This window comes from Ammospiza nelsoni, chromosome 3, assembly GCF_027579445.1.
Source record: "Ammospiza nelsoni isolate bAmmNel1 chromosome 3, bAmmNel1.pri, whole genome shotgun sequence".
NCBI lineage: Eukaryota > Metazoa > Chordata > Aves > Passeriformes > Passerellidae > Ammospiza > Ammospiza nelsoni.
In genome coordinates, this window is record NC_080635.1 from 60953718 (window position 1) to 60972400 (window position 18683).

Below are 18683 nucleotides of genomic sequence, written 5' to 3' on the forward strand. Positions count from 1 at the left end.
CTGGCATTAGGAACAAACAGGAGAAAGAGATGTAACCAGAGAAATGCAGCTAATTAAGTTTAACTTTTTCAAAAAAGTACCTTCAGCACTGACTGCCATAATCTGGTGAATACAAAAACATGCCAGGTCAGCAGAAAGACCACTCAGAGGAAAATACACAAACATGGGATCTATAAGCTGGATATGTTGCCTATCAGCTGGAAAATGTTTTAGCTAAAAATATTCACATGTTGTCTGACAAGACACATCCCCCTCAAGCTGTCAATTCTTAAGCAAAAGAAATTACATTAGCAGAATTTCAGTAGCCACCTGACAGCAGTCTCGAGCTGAAGAGGAGTTTGTGTATCTTATTTTCACTTTTCATTGATCAGCAGCATTTATACACTGATAGGCCAAATTTCAAAATTCCTTCCTAGCCACAGTACTACACACAGATTTTGCTTCTCCCACCAGGGTTATTCGTTCTAACTCCTCACCCCACAGAGAGAGAAATGACTAAATCTTCATTTTAATAGCTTCTGTCACAAGCTTTGCTTTGTAAGGACTGTTTCAGCAGTCTTTGGTGGTAATATAAAACATTTTTATGATTAACAGCCATTTTATAACTCAGGTAATTGGCCACAAATCAGGGGAATGTCATAATGTAAGAAGAAAACACTCCCATCTCTATCACGGCTCAGGCTGGATTTTTGGAGTGTATATTAGCTGAGTGGATTATGGGTCTTCATTACTTAAACTAATGTACTTCCTATAGTGCAGACAGAGAAATTTTAAGCTAGTGATTAGTTCTGTCTACCAGATCTTTATAGAGTGCCCATTAGCCATCCTGCACTTCCAGCTGAGACTCTGAAAGGGTGGCTTTATAAGGATTCTAAGAAAGTACCTTTCTATTAGTTTGACATTGAACTCTCAATTTCTCTCATGGGAAAAGCAAGACATCCAGAAAGAATTAGTTCATAATACTAATAACCCATGTTCTGTGTTATTCACAATACTAACAATATCACCACTTTGGTGGAAAAGCAGAGTGGGGAATAGAAGTATGTCATTGCATTTTCTTCTCACACATCTGCATTCTGGGCACAATGCTAACTGATCTCCACGGGTCTAGCTGTGGAGCATGGACATGTTTTATTAGATGTAAAAAGGCATACTGTTCAAGTTCAGAATGTTTGTCTTTATGAAGCACTTTAAGATGTATTGGAAAGCATTAAAGAAAGCTCCATCTCATTACCCTTCAGTTTGGGGCAAAAACATAGACAAAGATCTAATATGTGCATTTTAAGCATTGCTGCCTGCTTGCATTAAGTTTGCTTTATGAATCTTTAGGCTGTCTGGACATTTTCTTCTGAATTACGAAACTGTTATCAACTTAAATTTTCACTGGTACAATGGGAAAATAGCTTTTTTCAAAATTCTCTGCAGTAATAAATCTTGTCTCAGGGTTAAATTGGACAGTTGTGTGGACACAGGGAATTCATGCCCATGCTTGTAGAGACACCATTTTAATTTGTCCTTGAAAACAGGGAACTGTGCTTTACTGCACTAGACCTGCCTGGGGGGCACAGGGAGCTGTGGACTCTGGTCTGAGGTGCTGAGTGTGCTCACTGGAGTGCTGTGGCAGGGGAGAGGCTGCCTCACGCAGCTGTTTTAGTGTCTCATACACCAGCCATGGCAAGCTGCAGCAGTTTGCATTCCAGAAAGCATCAGTAATTTTTTCCGCTTCAGCCATGCTACTGAAATTGCACACTGGCCTCTTCCAATAGTCTTGTGATTTTCTATAACATATTTCCTGAAATGTGTTCCTCCAGCCCTAAATCTGTACTGAATCTAGAAGTAGAGAGTTGCAATAAACAAGACCCTAAATATACACCCAAGATTTACGAATAACTCAGACACATTTCTTTCTCTCAGTTCGGCTACAAGAAAATAATAATGTTTTTCACTTTCAAACAGTGTATGACAATGAAATGCAATTAATGACCGTGTGAAACATTATGCTTTATGACCTTATTAAACATTGTGTTTACTTGTTAACGAGTTCTGCAGTTGGAAGTTAAGAGCTGCCAAAACTAAAGTGCATAAATAGCCAAAAGATGACTAAGGTGCATGGATCACCTCCTTTATGCTGCATGTTCTTCTTAATGTATCTCCCAGGAGGCAAAATAGAATTTTTTATGCCAAAACATAGAAGACAGGGCTCTATTATGAAAATCTGTCTTGTTTCTAATAAGAAACAAGCCTCTTATTAGTTTCTTAGTTTAACTAAGCTGGCAGGATGAGGAAGATTCATGCATCATCTCTGTGACAAGTTTCAAACTCAGCCTTCAATATTTACTCTGTGCAATTTTTCTGCCCTTACTCTTGCCCTTATTGTAGTTAGCAAGAGAAGCACAGCAGCCTCACAAGATATTTTTGCTCTGTTTAGTGGGTCTGAATGCCATATACTGCACATACCTTTAACATCACTTTCTAACATCTTGGCTTCGTTAAGGACCCTGAAGCTTTTCTTGAGTGAGTTCTTGGCACCATCCTTCAGTGATCCTTCAGGACCAGACGTCTGTGGACAGAGAAAAACAAAGTGTCAAACAGACAGGAAAGTCTGAGGTCATAAAAGACATGTGATCATGATCTAAGTGAACAGTCATCTACATTTTACATGCACATCAATGGACTCTGAATTACATCCCACAGCCATAATATTAGTCTAACAGAACTAAAATAAAAAAACCTAAAATTTTCTAAAAAATTTTTTTAATGGTATGTCAGATCCCCTTTGGAATATGAGAGATTACATCAATAAAGAGAGACATTCTTACAGTATTAAAGAAACAGATTTGACTCTAAGAGCAAAACTGTCCAAAACCAACATACAAAATATGTCTATGTTACAATACAATATGTATTTATTCTTCCAGCTATGGACAGAACACCATGAAATACAGTATTTCTCTCCAACTGCAGCTACAGAAACTTTAGAGGCCAGACTGGATCTGATGACTCTAATAATGACAACTGAGATTCATCTGTAGTTAAATTAAAAAATTGTAATTGCTAGGTGAGTAAAGAAATAAGAAATGGAGTTTTAAAATAAGGGCAAACTGCAGTTAATCTGAAAGAATTTTATTACTAAGTTACCATCCTTCATCCTATCATGCTACTTAAAGATCTTTCTCCTAAAAACATCCATCTCTACCTTCAGTGCAGAGACTGATCAATAGGTGGAATGATTTTTCTAAATTAGATTAGTGTTTTCAGTCAGTAGAAAATGCTCCAGGTTCTGAACCACTTACTGCTCAGTTTGTAAGACTGAACTCAGGTCATACATCATACTGAATACATTTCTTTGAGAATACTCCTGACAGCCAGATAACATTCTGTATTAGTCATGGGTCATAGCCTTGTAACTGGTATGTAATTAAGAAGCAGCTACTTTTCATTTTCCAGGGCAGATACATATACTCAAAAATTAACTGTGTGTCAATTAAATGACACAATTATTATTGCTATTCATTATTTTTATAATGAGCAAGCCCAGAAGTGACATTTCACATATTGCTGAAGCTCTGATGTTTTTCAATGATACTGTAAAAAACATGTAGTAAACTTGCTGTTTCTCTTTCTTTTAAAAATCTTAAAGAATGCTTTGGACACTTTCAAAATTCAGCACCGAGCTTTTTATTAGGGGATATCTCACAGTATATATGTTGCCATGTCACAGGGATATAGCTATTAAAGAATTCCTTGTATTTAGATAGGATGTAAATACAAGCTTTTATGTGACTTTAAGAACAAAGGCACACATCACTGCCATTTCCCAAGCTCACCTGAAATATTAAGCTGTGTACACATTCCTTTCAACAACAAAAACATATACATTCAAAAGATGAAAAAAATGAGTTTCTTATAGATTTTCTCTACCACATAGTAACAAGCAGCACTGGTAACAGAAAAATATAAAAAATAAAACAGGAAAAAATCAAAAAACTACCCAGTGAAGCAAAAGACTGCTTCTGAAGGAAGAATGTTTGGCCAGATTTTGGGACAGATGCACCTGTCAAATCAGACAATACTTTAAAATTTCTTTTTCTACTAGAAACAGAACCCAGAGTGTGATCACTCTGTGACCACAGACTTCAATAATAATGATTGTTGTTGTTGTTGTTGTTATTGTTATTATTATTGTTATATAACTAGGCATGGCTGACTGGCTGCTGAAGCAGTTTATAGTCAATACAATGATGTAGGAAAGCCAGATTTACAATGCAATACCAAGAAGTTCATCAAATCAGGGACAGTAATTGGGCAAGTGCTGACAATTAGTCCGAAACAGGTTTCAGCTTAAAGTTAATACTAGAAGAGCCCTTTCAGAGAGAATAAACTTGTACTAATTAAAAGCTTTATTTTATATTTTTTAAAAAGAATTTTGAAAATAAGGATTTATTAAGACATCTGATAGAAAATGTACTTTTTTACTAGTTTTTCATGGGGTCCATGAGATGTCAAGTCATGAAGCAGTCAGTAATTAAAACCCAAACATTTTATGACTTTGTGTGAGTCCATACACTTGTGGCAAGCCTGGGTCATGGCGAACCACTTTAATTTAGTAGGATTTATAGCCAACAGACTTTGACATTATTTTCTACATTGGGACAAATACTGTTAAAAAAAAAAGAGAACTAAAAAAAAGAAAAAAATATTGTGATTCAAAATAAATTTGAAAATGTCAGGGTCTCTGGAATTTAATTTGTTCTAATTCTGTCTCTTCCAAAATGTCCACAACCTGCAGACAGTACCTTCCTGTCCCTGTGGCTTTCTCATGGCCCCTACCCTCCCCATGCAAACCTTGGGCAGTTTGAACCTCTGCTTCATCTTATGCAGAAGTGGGACCATGTCATGTACCCAAACAGTGCTGCCTCAGTCATGGTTTAGAGGCATAAATGCACTGGGGCAGTGTTGAGATCACGTGAACTTACACAGGTACACGGTTTTTTAGGCTTAGTGCTAATTCAAATCAATTAAAAATAGTTCTGCCTTGTTCTTGAATGATTTTCTTTTCCCATACACTTACATTGTGAAGTTTCCTCCTATGCAAGAAACAGGGTTACTCTCATTTCTGCTAGTCCTGAAGATGGATACCAAAAATGATTTGCACCTCAGGGCATCCTCCCAAGGATTTCTAGGCAGCTTTATGTTAGGAAATCTAGACCACCAACAGAACTGCTGGGGCACCATCTACAAAGAAAGTCAAAATCAAAAAAGAAAGCAGGACCCTAAACACTTGATGTGTCCCTTGTGCTGCCTACAGTCCCCAGCCTCTAAGTCCTTTCTAAACAGCCTAAGAATAATCCACTTTTTTAATATAGAGTGTGCAACTACCATTCTGATCTATGAGATAAGACCAGAATATGTTAACCTGACTCCTATCTGTTACTATCTAAGTAATGGAATGCTGAAACTGCCTGAATGCTAAAGATTTCTCATTTCTGATGAATTTATTTTGCTTTCAAAGGGGAGAGCAAATCCATCATAAAAACCTCAGGAGGAATTTTTCTGTCATATTTTTAATACATTTTTCCAGTAATTTATCAGGCTTCCTGTAATCACAATGGATTTTGAGCATCTTTTCATTCATGCTTTAGCAGCATTAGATTAATTTGAAAATTAAGTCATTTTCCCATTACAAACCAAAACCAAAACAAAAAACCCCTTGAGATATCATGAAGATTCTTGTAAATAATTTGGTCCAGTGATGTGGAGGATAGAACCTAAAACCAAAACCTGTCCATACAGTCTCTGGTTCATACACCAGCTTGTTGCTGTTGGGAAATCTTCATCCCCCTGCACCAACATTATTCCTGGTGAATAGGAAAGGTGAGGATCAGGGAAGCAAAGTGAGCTACAGCACTTTTCTCCATTATTTATTCACACCTGGAACTCAAGAGTCTTTTACAGAAAACAGGCATCCAGAAGAGAACATGCTCTTTCAAAAGGAGGGGAAAGAAAGATCGCCATCATGTCACAGGGTCCCCACAGCAGCTTCTCAGAAAGCTGGCATCACACCTTCTAGGGGCCTATGCTGCCTTCTAGGAGACCTTTTGAGCCACTGTGCTCCAGACAGCCCTGACTGAGGGTACATTCCTGGTCTTGTGCTGAAGCTCAGCTAAAAGCTCCTTGGGACCTCCAGAAAGTGGGACCCTGATTTACCTGGTTACCAGTTTTACCAGTTAAACCATTCACCTAGGCTGAGCAACCATTCAACAGTCTTTAAATACAAACAAGGAAACAGAATAAAGAAGGGATGACTGTAGTTCACAACTGACAAATTTTTAAAATATGGCTTAAATGAACATATAAAAAATAACAGCTAAATCTGTTGCTCTGCAGCAATTTGATGGCAAACCACCAATGACCTCTATATCAAGTCAATCACATTTAAAAGGCATCAGCTGCCTCAATTTTCTTCCTCATCAACTAGATCCCCATTTCACATACACTGCTCATAAAAAAAACCAAGCTCCTTCTAATGAATACATGCAAAGGAGATGCTGAAAACATCACCCTAATATTTTCATCTCTTTCCTTGCTACTCACTTGCTTCATATTGCTTGATATTTACATCATATCATCCATCTTGACCTCCATCAATTAAATTATCAATCCCCTTTCTCTCTATGCTATAATCACCCAGTAATATATATACTTTTGTCATCATCCTGTAATTGCTAGCTTTGTTTCTTTATTGCTCTATGTGTCTTTTTTTTCTCCTTTTCAATCCTTGAAACAGCTGCCTGTCTCACTCATTCCAAGTTATGAAAGGAGAAAAAGACATTGCATATTAAATTCTAATGAGAAGGAAAAAACAAAAAGGGCCAGGCCCTTATTTACTTCTGTGGTGTAATTAGGCATTCTGGTAAAACAAAGAACAATTTACAGAGAACTAGCACATTGTAATGTGTGAGGTGATTTTATTCATTAAGAGAGAAATACGGTGGTTAGTGTTATTTGAAAAAACAGTGAAAATATAAACAGCCTGCAAATATTGAAATTTTTGGGCAGTGGCTCCTTCACTTTATCCCTCTGACGAATACAGAGCTTCACAGCACGTGATTGATTTTGCTATTCTCATAATGCATTTGACTGAAGTAGCCCTCTGTAAGCTACTTTTATTCATGTACATTTATTCACATACATGTGCTGTAACTACAAGTTGTTTCTGCTCATCTACAAGTCCCTATATCAAATACAAGTTCTGGCACTCTCATATTATACTGTCACTGCCTCACATTTCTGTATGCATGTGGAGGGCATGCCTGTTGGTCTCTGACCGACTCCCACAAATTTGCCACTAACTCCTCTGATATCGACCTTAAAGATAATTTTGGCTACGCTCAGAATGCTTTCTGCTCACAGTATAAGCATCAAAGAGCCAAGATCTTCATTGTGACCCAGGGTGGAGAGCTGAATTTACCTTACAATCCTATTTTTAAAAGTTCTCTTCATTTTCTCTGGAAGTTTACAGTGCTACCTCATAGTGAGAATAAAATTTCTCTGCAAAAACTAGTAGAGGTCACAAAGCGAATAAAATTTCCACTTTCCTCCTACAATTCTCCATTTCTAGAATTCTGGCCAGGTGCATGCAGTTCATCTGATGTGCAGAGAAGTGCCTTCAAGCATTTTCAGGGAACTAAGTTGAAGAGTTAATTAAGGTACCAAGTTCTTTATATTTAATGAATGTATTATCCACATCTAAACTTGCACTATTGAATATCAGATGGCTCCTGAATCAAAGCTGTTGGCTTGAGCCATACACATTTTATTTACTATCCTTCAGGAGGAAGGATAGTAAATAAAATGGGGAACAAAACTAAGGATCATGAGTTAGGAACAAATAGGGACTGTCTGAAGGTACACATAGCTATGACAGAGGCATAGTTTTCTCATCACAAAAACAAGCATGTTTGATGGCAAAGGTCTTCACATAAAGTTTTAAGACGGCAAAACATGGATCTGAGATCAGATGTAGCACATTCCACAAAAAATCTAAACGTTCTTTTTCATGTACTCATTTTCCTTACCTCTTGCATAGCTTCATTTGCAAGAGACTTGGCTTCCTTGGCAACTCTTTCAGCTTCATCTATGGAATCCTTGATGTTAGTATAAGCATTGAAAGCACGTGTGGCATTGAAAGAGAGGTTTTTTGCTTCAGTAAGGATTCTGTTGGGATGAAGAAAGTAAACACACCATTAAACCTGCTGCCAGAGCTCAACAGAACAGAGTATCTTACATTTTGAAACAGCCTGTATTTCTAAGGCTATTTCTAAGGTGTTTAGAGAGCAACGCTACATTTGAGATTTCAGGAGATCTGGCATCATGTGTTTAATGGAATTAATATTTCATCTCGGCAGAGAGACATAAAGAACAATGTTCACTAAAAGAAAGGTCTGTGAGATAAAAATAGACCAGACACTGAGAAAAGATAACACTGTGCTCAATGCTCTAATGCAAGTAGCATATTCATCATGTGGGTTTTTAGGCTATGTGCTGAGCCAGGCAACTTGAGGAAACCTGAACTGTATGAAGGATCACCACAGGCATGTTTTAAAGCAGAATATCTGAAAAACTAATTTCTTGGTCTGGGTGCCAGACAGAGAATTGCTAGTTTTGAAGACGATCTCACAGTCTAAACCAAATCCTAAATGTTAAGTTTGCTGACCAAAATGAAAAACATAGCCAGTAATGCTTCATATTGAATGTGATGTTCAATTTACATGAAATACTCTATTCTGATTGCTATAAATAAATACAGTTAGTATTTGCTGGTGCAGAGACAGTGTTCAGCTAGCCTCCTTCCTAGGGAAATTTCTAGTCAGCAGGCTGGGGAAATAACTTTTCTTGCACTCTCTCTGTATGATATATTAAAACATTTTCTACAAAGAATTGCTGCATCTACAGAATGAACTTGAAGACAACTATCTCAGTAGCCTTTATGACCAATGCCTATGTTGATTTTAAGAATTAAGCGTAAATGCAGTAAAATCCCCACTTGAACTAGATAAGAATGGATCTGAACTTGGATTTTTGCCTCTCTGGGAAATTCTTTAGCCATGCACGTGTATGGCAATATGAGAGAGACAGAGATTACTCCTGTTGGACCTGTTCCAGCTTGTATAAACTAGTCATTGAGACAGTGTGTGTGTAAGAAAGGAAAATCCATCCCAGTAATTTATCTGTTCTCTGGAGAACTGTGACAGCTGGGCTCTGATCCTCACATCAATTACTCACTGATTTCTACCAAATGCCACAGAAAAGACAAAGTGGACAGAAGATATAGTCCCTGGATTCAGCATGTAGCTAAAAGAGGGAGAGAGATTCCCTTTAGGTTACTGCAGAAACTGCATGACTGAGCTGCCTCTGCATCATCCCTGGAAAAGTGAATCTCTTTCCTCAACAACGGCTGGAGCTCACTAGGCTACTCCAAGTTTCTGTGATGCTCTATTAAACAAATGTGGAGCCCAGAATACCTACCTAGCAAGTACCTCAAGAACTGCTTAGAAACATGGTTCAAATCCTTTCTGGTTAGGAAAAACCTAAACTGAATTTGCCAAATACCAATGGTGCTTACTCATGAGCAGGCAATTAGCCACAAGGGAGAAGCCCATACTAATGCTTCCTTGTACACAGCAGAAAAAACAATTCTTTTCCTAGGGTAAGTTCATGAATGGTTCCATGTTCTAACACTCAAGAGAACATCCTCATTGTCAATCAATATATTATTAGAATCCTTAGAAGGTGACTGAAGAGACAGGGCTCTCCCTCTATCTCTCCTGTAAGAAGAAACAGTAATCTAGATCACCAAATTTAGAATTGTCTGAAAGACACTCAAGTGCCAGTTGTGAAGATAGATACACTTTTTAATTTCTCAAACTGATAGAGACTGTATATGCCTGTAAAGTACAACTATTTCTTGTCAGTGCATGAAGTTAACAGCTTTATCCTGATTGCACAGCACCATGGTATTTTGTTGTCCTTTGAATATATGTATCTTCATGTATCACATGAAGATATTTGAAGATATGTATCTTCATATGTATCACATTAGAAATTTTAACTTTGAACAACCTGCCTTTAGACATAATTTTTAATATCCTTGGTTCTGTGGAGTTTATTGTCTTTTTTTGAGAATCTGAGGTTGATTTCTGGATCAGACATAGGTATGCATAGTGCTGTTACAACATCTTGAACACTACCCTAAGGTCCTTAAGGCCAAGCTGTCACCTACATTAAGACAGAAGCACATACAAACACCCATAAAAAGGTCTCTTTTGAATAGTTAAAAAGCTATATCTCAAAGCATGTCTTGCCAATATTTGACTGGGAAGCAAAATCTTTTTTGTCTACATTTTCTCTCTTTCTTAGTTCCTTCACAACAACCTTCCAAGTACTCAGATATTCATGTGTGGTTGGGTGTGACACTAAAGTCACTCATCAAGTTCATTTTTACCCAGGAAACCACAGCTATCATTATTTTATGCACACCTTAAAACATGTATTACATTGGGTGTCTACAGTAGTGTAACTACACTGTAAATTAAGCCAGTAATTTTGCAAGTATCAGAGCTAATTTCCTGTCTTTTCCTCAAAATTACAGATGCTGGTAAGAAAAAACTGTGTTAAGCATCTGCTCACAAGTCTTTGGGATATTCAAGTCTTCAGGTAGTATCTAAAAGATAGAAGGAGCAAAAAAGTAGCATATTCTTAATGTTTAAAAAATAATACTTTTTTTCATGCAGTGCTTTTACAAAATAATGAAACTAGAGGCTGGTGCTGGGGACAGGTCCAAGAGGCAGAATTTCCATGGTCTATTTCTGGGTATTACTATTGCAAATTACACTTACTATTTATGGCTTGCTTTCTTAAGCGCATAGAATGCAATAAAACAAAAGACACCCCTCTCTTTTTCCCCAAAAATTCCCAAAAACCCAACAAAACCTTGCTTTATATTCTTTCCATGAAGCTATTTTCACGATGAGTTATATAGCAACATTCTGCTGAAAGAGCAGTCATATGTGGTCATATAAATGAATTGCAGCTCTTGTGTTTAGGAATGTGATAGTGGTAAACAGAAACTGAAGTTTCTGTTCTTGGGTTTAAGCATCTTCGTCCAGGACACCTACTTTTTTTGGAGAGAGTTTTGAAACTGGTAGAGAAATTACTGTCCATCACTAAGGGGAACTTCTGACAGTAAACAATTTAGCAATTTAAAAATCACAATAATAGTCTCCTACCAAAATGGTCATCTTAAAAAGGAAAATACTACTTGTTTCTAACAAATGCACATGAAAATGTGTAGGGAGCTCTTTAAGAAGGATTGCTATTTTTTTCACAACATAGCAGCAAGCTATAAGAATCACAAGATGTAGGAAACTGCTTAAAAGAGCTCCATAAATTGACTAACTCAATAGTTGTATACTTGTAGATACCCCTGTAATTTGTATACCCCCAGTGGCAGGTGTCAAAGAAGAGGAATGCCCTTCAAGTTCTGTGAAGCAATTTTGCAAACCTGCTTCATGATTTGATTTTAGCATTACCAGTGAATGTCTGCCTTACCCATCCAGCACTGCAGATGATTCATTCAGCTGGCCCGCATGGTTCTCAGCTTGCAATACCTTTTCTGGAAGCATCCTGTCACGAATTTCTTGTGATAAGTCATCTATTTTGTCTTTCAGCTGATCAGACATTGGCTGTATCTTATTTGCAACACCTTCCACATACTGAAAACGGCAAAAGAAAAGCCTTTGAATTTCTGATTGCTAGCATTCTGTATCTATATATCAGGGTGTTTCTTCTTTCCTTGTGCGCTATTATCTTAACTTACCCATGCATTAAAATTTCAGGGAACTAGTATAGAATGAATAACAGGAAAGGCTGGACCGGAAAGCAGAGAGGAGATAAACAATATTCCAAGAGCTACTCATCTCTCTTGAGCTTAGTAGAAGCTTTTCTTTTATAATTAAGGAATTGCATGGTTTAAAGTTTATAGACTAATTTGGACTGCCTTCCTAAATGTAGATGCATGTATAGCTATATTAAATTGTTGCTGTGCTCCACAGTAATAACTATTAAGTGGCAGAAGTTTCATGTTTCAGGACCCTTTGAGTGGATACAACATCTTTTTGCTTATTAAAGCTTCTCAGTAAGAACTATGTTTTTTGAAGACTTGCCATTCCTGTTCCAAAAAGCTGTTTTACTGTGTCTCCTTTTCCATTTCTCCAAAGAGCATTTTTCCATTTATTATGGCAAGCTGCAATGCATGCTGGAAATATCTGCAGAACCAATGATACTTCAAGATGGCTTTTTTTTTTTTTTTTTGCAGCTACAACACTGATCTCAAACTCTGTTGGCAAAACTTTTAAGGCAGAATTTTCAAAAATATTATGTAAAATGAGATTTCAATCCTCTCCCTGATCTGTCTAGACTTAAAATTGTGGCCACAGGCAACAAATTATTTCTGAAGCTTCCTTCTGATACACAGTTTTTGTGCAGACAAATCTATACCTAGATTACAGAGTTGCAGTGAGACTCTGAATGCATCTGCTGCATCTGTAATTCTCAGGATAAAGTTAGTACCACAATCAGAATACTACATTTATAAATGGCAGAATCCCTAAAACATTGTGACCTAGCTCACATGTAATCCAGCGAATCTTTTAGAACTCCAAATTATTAATTTTTATACACCAGACTAGCTTTTCTACTATACAGCAATGGAAAAAAAATATCCCAAGTAAAATATTTCAATATTGATAAATACAATGAAAAATTAAGTGTTACTTTATTAATCTATTTTGCTTCCATAATGATGTTTTGTTGTACTTAATCTCTGGTAAGGATGATACATTCTCACCTCTACAGCTATGCTGATGTCATTTGCAAGTTTATTGGCTTCATCAAGGACATCATTCCCTTCCTGAAGGGTCTTTTCAACATCTTGTCTACCATCTTCTACAGCTTGCTTCCTTTTCTATAGGATGAGTTCACACAAAGAAAAAGACGAGTTGTTTACCAGAACAGTTCAAATGCCAGCACCTCAGTACAAGACTGCATTTTGTCACCATTCCACAATGCCCCTTCTGCAACTCTCTGAGCTCTCAGAGCTGAGGTGGTGACAAGAATAAAGCACATGTAAGGTATCTTTCCTTTGTCCTCCCATTCCCAGCTGTGTACTGTCCTCCCACGTGGAAAGGTTTTTGTTGCTCTCTAACAGAGGTAATTGCCTGAAGTACTACTGCAAAACAAATGACAAAGTTACAAATCCTAATTGTTACCCAGATGTGTAAGTTGCTAATTTTGTAAATCACCTCTGACAATGAAGGAAAATTTTATAAAAATATTCTGCTGCTTTCCTACTTCCATCCACTGGTACTTCATCAACTGCTGAATGCAAAATAAAAGGTTTGGAGTAACCTAAAGATTTCTGGTTTTCCAATTAGTAAAACTACTGCATATTGTGTGGTAAGGATGGACATCTGAATAAAGAATTGGCAATTTCCTGTGCAAGATCCATTGAGTATCACAGATTAGTTTGACAGGAAGCCATGGCAGCCTTGTGGGCAGGACTGCTGGAAAGGCACTCTGCTACAGTGATGCAGAGAATATTTTTAAAACTGAAATAGCAGGTAATTTCTCCAACCTTTACTCATCCACCTTTGGGAAGAAAATGCACAGGACAGAGATCACCTAAATTCCTCAGATCACTGCATTTCCTTAATTCAAACAAGCACAGAAATATCTGCTGAGAACAGAGGTCTCAGGACTCTAACCTCATACTGTACTTGAGGTGAAAGCTCACCGAGATACAGAGCTGAAACATTCACCTTCATTAGGGTGACTCTGCTCTTTATGTCTTGGTTAAATGCTTGTTAATGTACAGTATAATATGCTCTTTAAGTCTCTGCAATTTAAATTAAATCACAAGCAGACCCCTCTTCTATGAGAGAGATCATTTATAACAGCTACTAACTACCGAGGACAGAGTTTGATTTATTACTCTGTAATATCCACACACCCCCTTTAGTCTTCTTTCCCAGGGGCTGGAGAGGGAGATGAAAGGGTAAGTTTTCTAGAAGCAAATATATGACAGCAAAGATTTTAACAGAACTCCTATTTAAATATTGAGCACATGCTTTGAATTTTACATGACTATTTAGACTGGGTTGAATTTAATTTCCCACAGAATAATAAATCCAGTGTACCTTCCACAAAGCAGATGGTATTATTTCAATAAAGCAGGGGAGTAATTCTACTTTTAAAAGCCAGTGCACTTCCTCATTCTGAGGAACACGTTCCCTTTAAATTACATTAGATAGAGTTAGATTTTTATAATGCTTTTTTTGGCTTATATTTTTGTTTCAATATTTAATCATGCAAAGGTTCCATCTTTAATCAGAAACCAAGTAATCGAGGATAAAGCCTGTCAGCACTCACCTCCAGCATGGTCATATTTTTTTGGTTGACTGCAGATAAACGATCGGCCTCCCAAATTTTACTTGCAGCTTCTTTTAGCAGATCTTGAGCATCAGCAACTTTGCTTTGGTAGTCTGCTAGCTTGTCCCGGACCTCATTTTTGAGATCCTCATTTTTCTCACTGGGCTCACCAAATAATTTCTTCACCTTGTCCAAAAGATCTTCTGCATTCCTGAAATACATTGCAACCTATGAAGACACTGAGTTCATATTCTCTACACCAAATAATCTGAATAGTCTCAATAATAAGGAAATGAAATAGAAGAAAAGGAAATTAAATTAAGTCTCAAAGTAATTTTCAAGATGACACATGCTTAATAAAGTGAAAGGACAGCTGTTTCTAAGCCCTTTCTTAAAAGAGGTTTTTAAATTCCACTTAGGGCCTACTTATGAAGCAGAATATATTCAAATACTCTCCTTTGAAGACTATTTTTTAATTAATTTTTTTAGTTAATTTCCATTCTTGAGATCTGATTGGCAAACAGAAGTTTTCTGAAACATTTCACCAATTTCAAGCTGTCTTGAAGTAGACAACTGCTTTAGACTAGACAGTCAAAAATCACAAATTCTTTCTGGTGAAATTAAAAAAAACCCAAACCTAGATCTTTGGATTTATGACTTCCAGTAGTCAAAAAATTTTGCTTATCTAAAATACACTCTGGAGTATTCTGAATGGATTTTGCTGACCCCAGTTTAAAGGGACTGGAGTCCTGTCATCTGCCTGCCTCAAATCAGTTTCACCAAAGGCAACACCACTGTGTTAATCCAATGATATGTCAAGGGCAGGAAAAAAAAGTGGCACCTCAGGCACTTCCAAAATGATGCTTAGGGATGAGAAAAATCCTAAGTAAACAGGAATATGTAGGACAGATAATAACTACGGAAGAAATTTATCATTCTTCCACCTAGGACAGAATAAGTTTTTCTTCCTGTTTCATTATGCCAAAGTGTGGAAAGAAAGAACTGTATTTTTTTAAAAAACCTTGCAATTTGGCCTGCCTGTAGTCAGTTCCATTAGGAATCTTCTAAAAATAAACATATAAATAAATGCACACCAAAAAGATATGGGCAAGGAGGAAAAGATATGCTGACACTGGACATAACTTAGATTAAGAGTCTGAAGTGGAGCCAAGGGAAGTCAAACTGTAATCTTAGTTTGGGGATTTTATGAGATGGATTGAAGTTTTTTTTCCATCAATTCTGCCTTTGGTTTTGATTGAAAAAATTATTCACATGTTGAATTCACAACTTCTGAGGACAAAATATTTAATCAAAAACGAAATCCCAATATTGACACCCTGTCACAGAAGTGTAGAAAGGAATTCAGGATTTCTCTCATACCTCCTCCATTATTCTTCTATAAGAAGCTCCTGTCTTGAACTTCTGGCAAATTTTGACACCCATATGACACTGCAGTACTGGAGGAAGAGTATGAAACAGATGGATTTTCCTTTTATTCCCTTGCCTCATAGCACAGTTAAACTACTTATCCATCCAGTAGTCTACCTCAAAACTCTTCCTTGCTGCTCCTAAGATAGCACTTTCACACCGATCTGTTGAGCATTTTCCCTCTGCTCTTTCTAATGAAGTATGAGGCAATCTGTTCCATGTAATCCCTTGCTTTAGAAATTTTGTGTGACTGGACTGTGCCACATTTCTTGAAATACTCTCTTGTACACTTAAGCTGTGCTACTTTCACTAGAAACCATCCTGGAAAAAGAATAAAACTATACAAAATGCTTGAAGTTTTAGAAGAAACAGTCACAGATCTGGCCTAACACATGGAATGCTGAATGGTCTGGATGCTCAAAACGAGTGCAAAAGAACAAACAAGATTAGAGACTCATAACAAAATGATTAAAACCCATTAACTGCACATGAGAGCCTAAATATGTTAGAATTGCCCTACCAGCAGAAGGAGAAGAAATAAGGATTGTAACATCATGAATAGCATCTATAAGGTGATCAACTGTCCCATGTCTCTTCAAAAACAAAAATAGAAATATCAGGAAGCAATGTCAAAACATAGGAGGCATATCTTCCAACACTGCATGGCTGAGTTATGCAATTCATTCCCCCAGGAAAGTGGATGATAGAAATTCAGAGATTCAGAAGCCATCAGACAAATTAGTGGAAGAAAAAGTCACACAAAAATAAAGCTACTCAGCATACTAAACAGAAAGAAAGAATTCTGGCTCACAGAATCCCCTGATTGCAACTCAGTGGCATCTGAGAAAACATGAAGGAATGTTATAAAATAGTGAAAGATATACTTCATAAATACTAAAATCATGGCACTTCAGAACAGCAACTGGTGTATTTCTCTATATGCTCTTTTAGAGAGAAATTACTATAACTAATATGCCATTTCAGTACACTAAGGCAATAAGAGCCTGGATTTGAAAAATTTCAAGGAAAATAAGGGAAAAACCTGCATATGCAAGAGAAGCTTTGCCATCTATGAAAACAAGAAAACTTTACTTCATTTGTCTTCTTTATTTAAGTTTTGAGAATTCACTGAAAACACAGCAGAGAATCCACTGAATCTTGTCATTCTGTTCTCGGACAAAATTCTGAAAACAGAATACAATCACTGACAAAAGACAACTCACCAAAGTGTAAGCACCTCAAAGTGATCATGAGGCGTGCAAGAGCCTTACTTTATTCAAAATTAAGTATGTCAAATGGGTCTGTAGAGAGTACACACATGTGTGGAGCACAGAGATCCACATCCATGCACCTGTACCTCCAGAGTTCTAAGAATGATTAATTTTTCTTCACTCTTCTTCCTTGCAGAGTGTACGCTATCCACTTTCTTTCTACACTATTTAAAGAGTTTTATAACATTTTCCTTCAAGAGGCATTTTCAGAAAACAACATCTCTAGGGTCCTTTCCTCCCTACCCTGTAATGCACAGTGACTAATTTACCTTCTGTTTTGTTGGCTGCCAAAATTTCTTGGATCTCAGTGACTGCCTATAAAGAGGTAACCCTATCCTTAAGATAAACCATAAACCTTATTTGAAATCGATGAATATATTCATGAATCTCTTAGTATAAAAAGTATTCCTATACAAAGAAATTTAAAAACTCACTTAGTACATTTCAGGAAGAATGAAAGAAGGAGGGAAGTTCTGTCCCTCAAAAAAAACCTACTGCATTTTCTACTCTAGCTATTGGGCTAGAGTAGGAAATGATTTCATTGTAGTCTGGCAGTTTCATATCAGCTACAGCATTTGAGGACTAATAATACCTTGTTTGAAAGGCCCTTCTCCAGCCAGCCCTAAATTTGCAGGCAGCACTTTCAAGGGTTTGGCTAAATTTTTCTCATCTCAACTTTTTACTGGTTTATTTCTTTGTGTGAGTAGAGAGGGCATAGAAGAGACTCAGTGGAATCAGATGAAAAAGCAATAAAACATTGCTCACAAATAAGTTTGCAATATATTCTTTCTCAAGAGAACTGAAAGCAGAGCTATCAGTTATGGGAAGAAATACTGCACTAGCAGGATTTCCAGAAAATGATCTGGTTTTATCTTAGACAGAAAAGTCTAAGATAGGCAGTGCAAATCTGATTCTAAACTGCTTGGAATTCTCAGCTAATTTTGTATTCCATTTGTGTCTCCTTACAGTATGCACACACCTGATAACTGACATTTTCAGGCCTGCATAACTCTATCCCAGACAGTTTTTTGATCCATCACAACTTCAATGGACCGTGTCCCTGCTCAGCTGGATTCCCTGCTAGATGTTTGCACTGGTGAAGAGCTAAGCAAAGTCTAACTCTGGAAATAGACCTGGTCTTACTCATATAGATGTAACAAACTACCAGAATTTTTAACTTCAAGCCAAGTATTTTTCTCAGTCAGGTAAGTTTTCAGCATTTGGCATATTGCTTTATAAACAGCTGCCAATATAAATATATGTATACATTTATTTACAGATAATTAAATAACCAAACAGCAGGCTTCTGAACTATGCCACAGAAATGGTTTATTCTGACCTACACCATTCTAAACGTGGCAAAATATGTTTAGATATAATGTCTATTTATGTCTTTATAGTGTCTATTATATTGAACAAACTTGTCAGACAGTTATTATTTTTATTAGACCAACTAGTTTTCCAGTGAAAATCCCCAAGCTTCCAGATGGAATTTTT

The 18683-nt window shown here is 36.9% G+C and overlaps 1 protein-coding gene across 1 annotated transcript in view; it reads right to left on the reverse strand.

Annotated features, from left to right (window-relative positions):
- LAMA2 (laminin subunit alpha 2) overlaps nucleotides 1–18683 on the reverse strand; it is a 335803-nt gene that overhangs the window by 52907 nt on the left and 264213 nt on the right. The window contains exons 37-41 of the mRNA XM_059468183.1: nucleotides 14488–14698; nucleotides 12908–13024; nucleotides 11611–11774; nucleotides 8079–8217; nucleotides 2458–2560 (exon numbers count right to left, since the gene is read on the reverse strand). Of these exons, the coding sequence (XP_059324166.1) occupies nucleotides 2458–2560; nucleotides 8079–8217; nucleotides 11611–11774; nucleotides 12908–13024; nucleotides 14488–14698 (734 nt within the window). The remainder of the gene's footprint in view (nucleotides 1–2457; nucleotides 2561–8078; nucleotides 8218–11610; nucleotides 11775–12907; nucleotides 13025–14487; nucleotides 14699–18683) is intronic.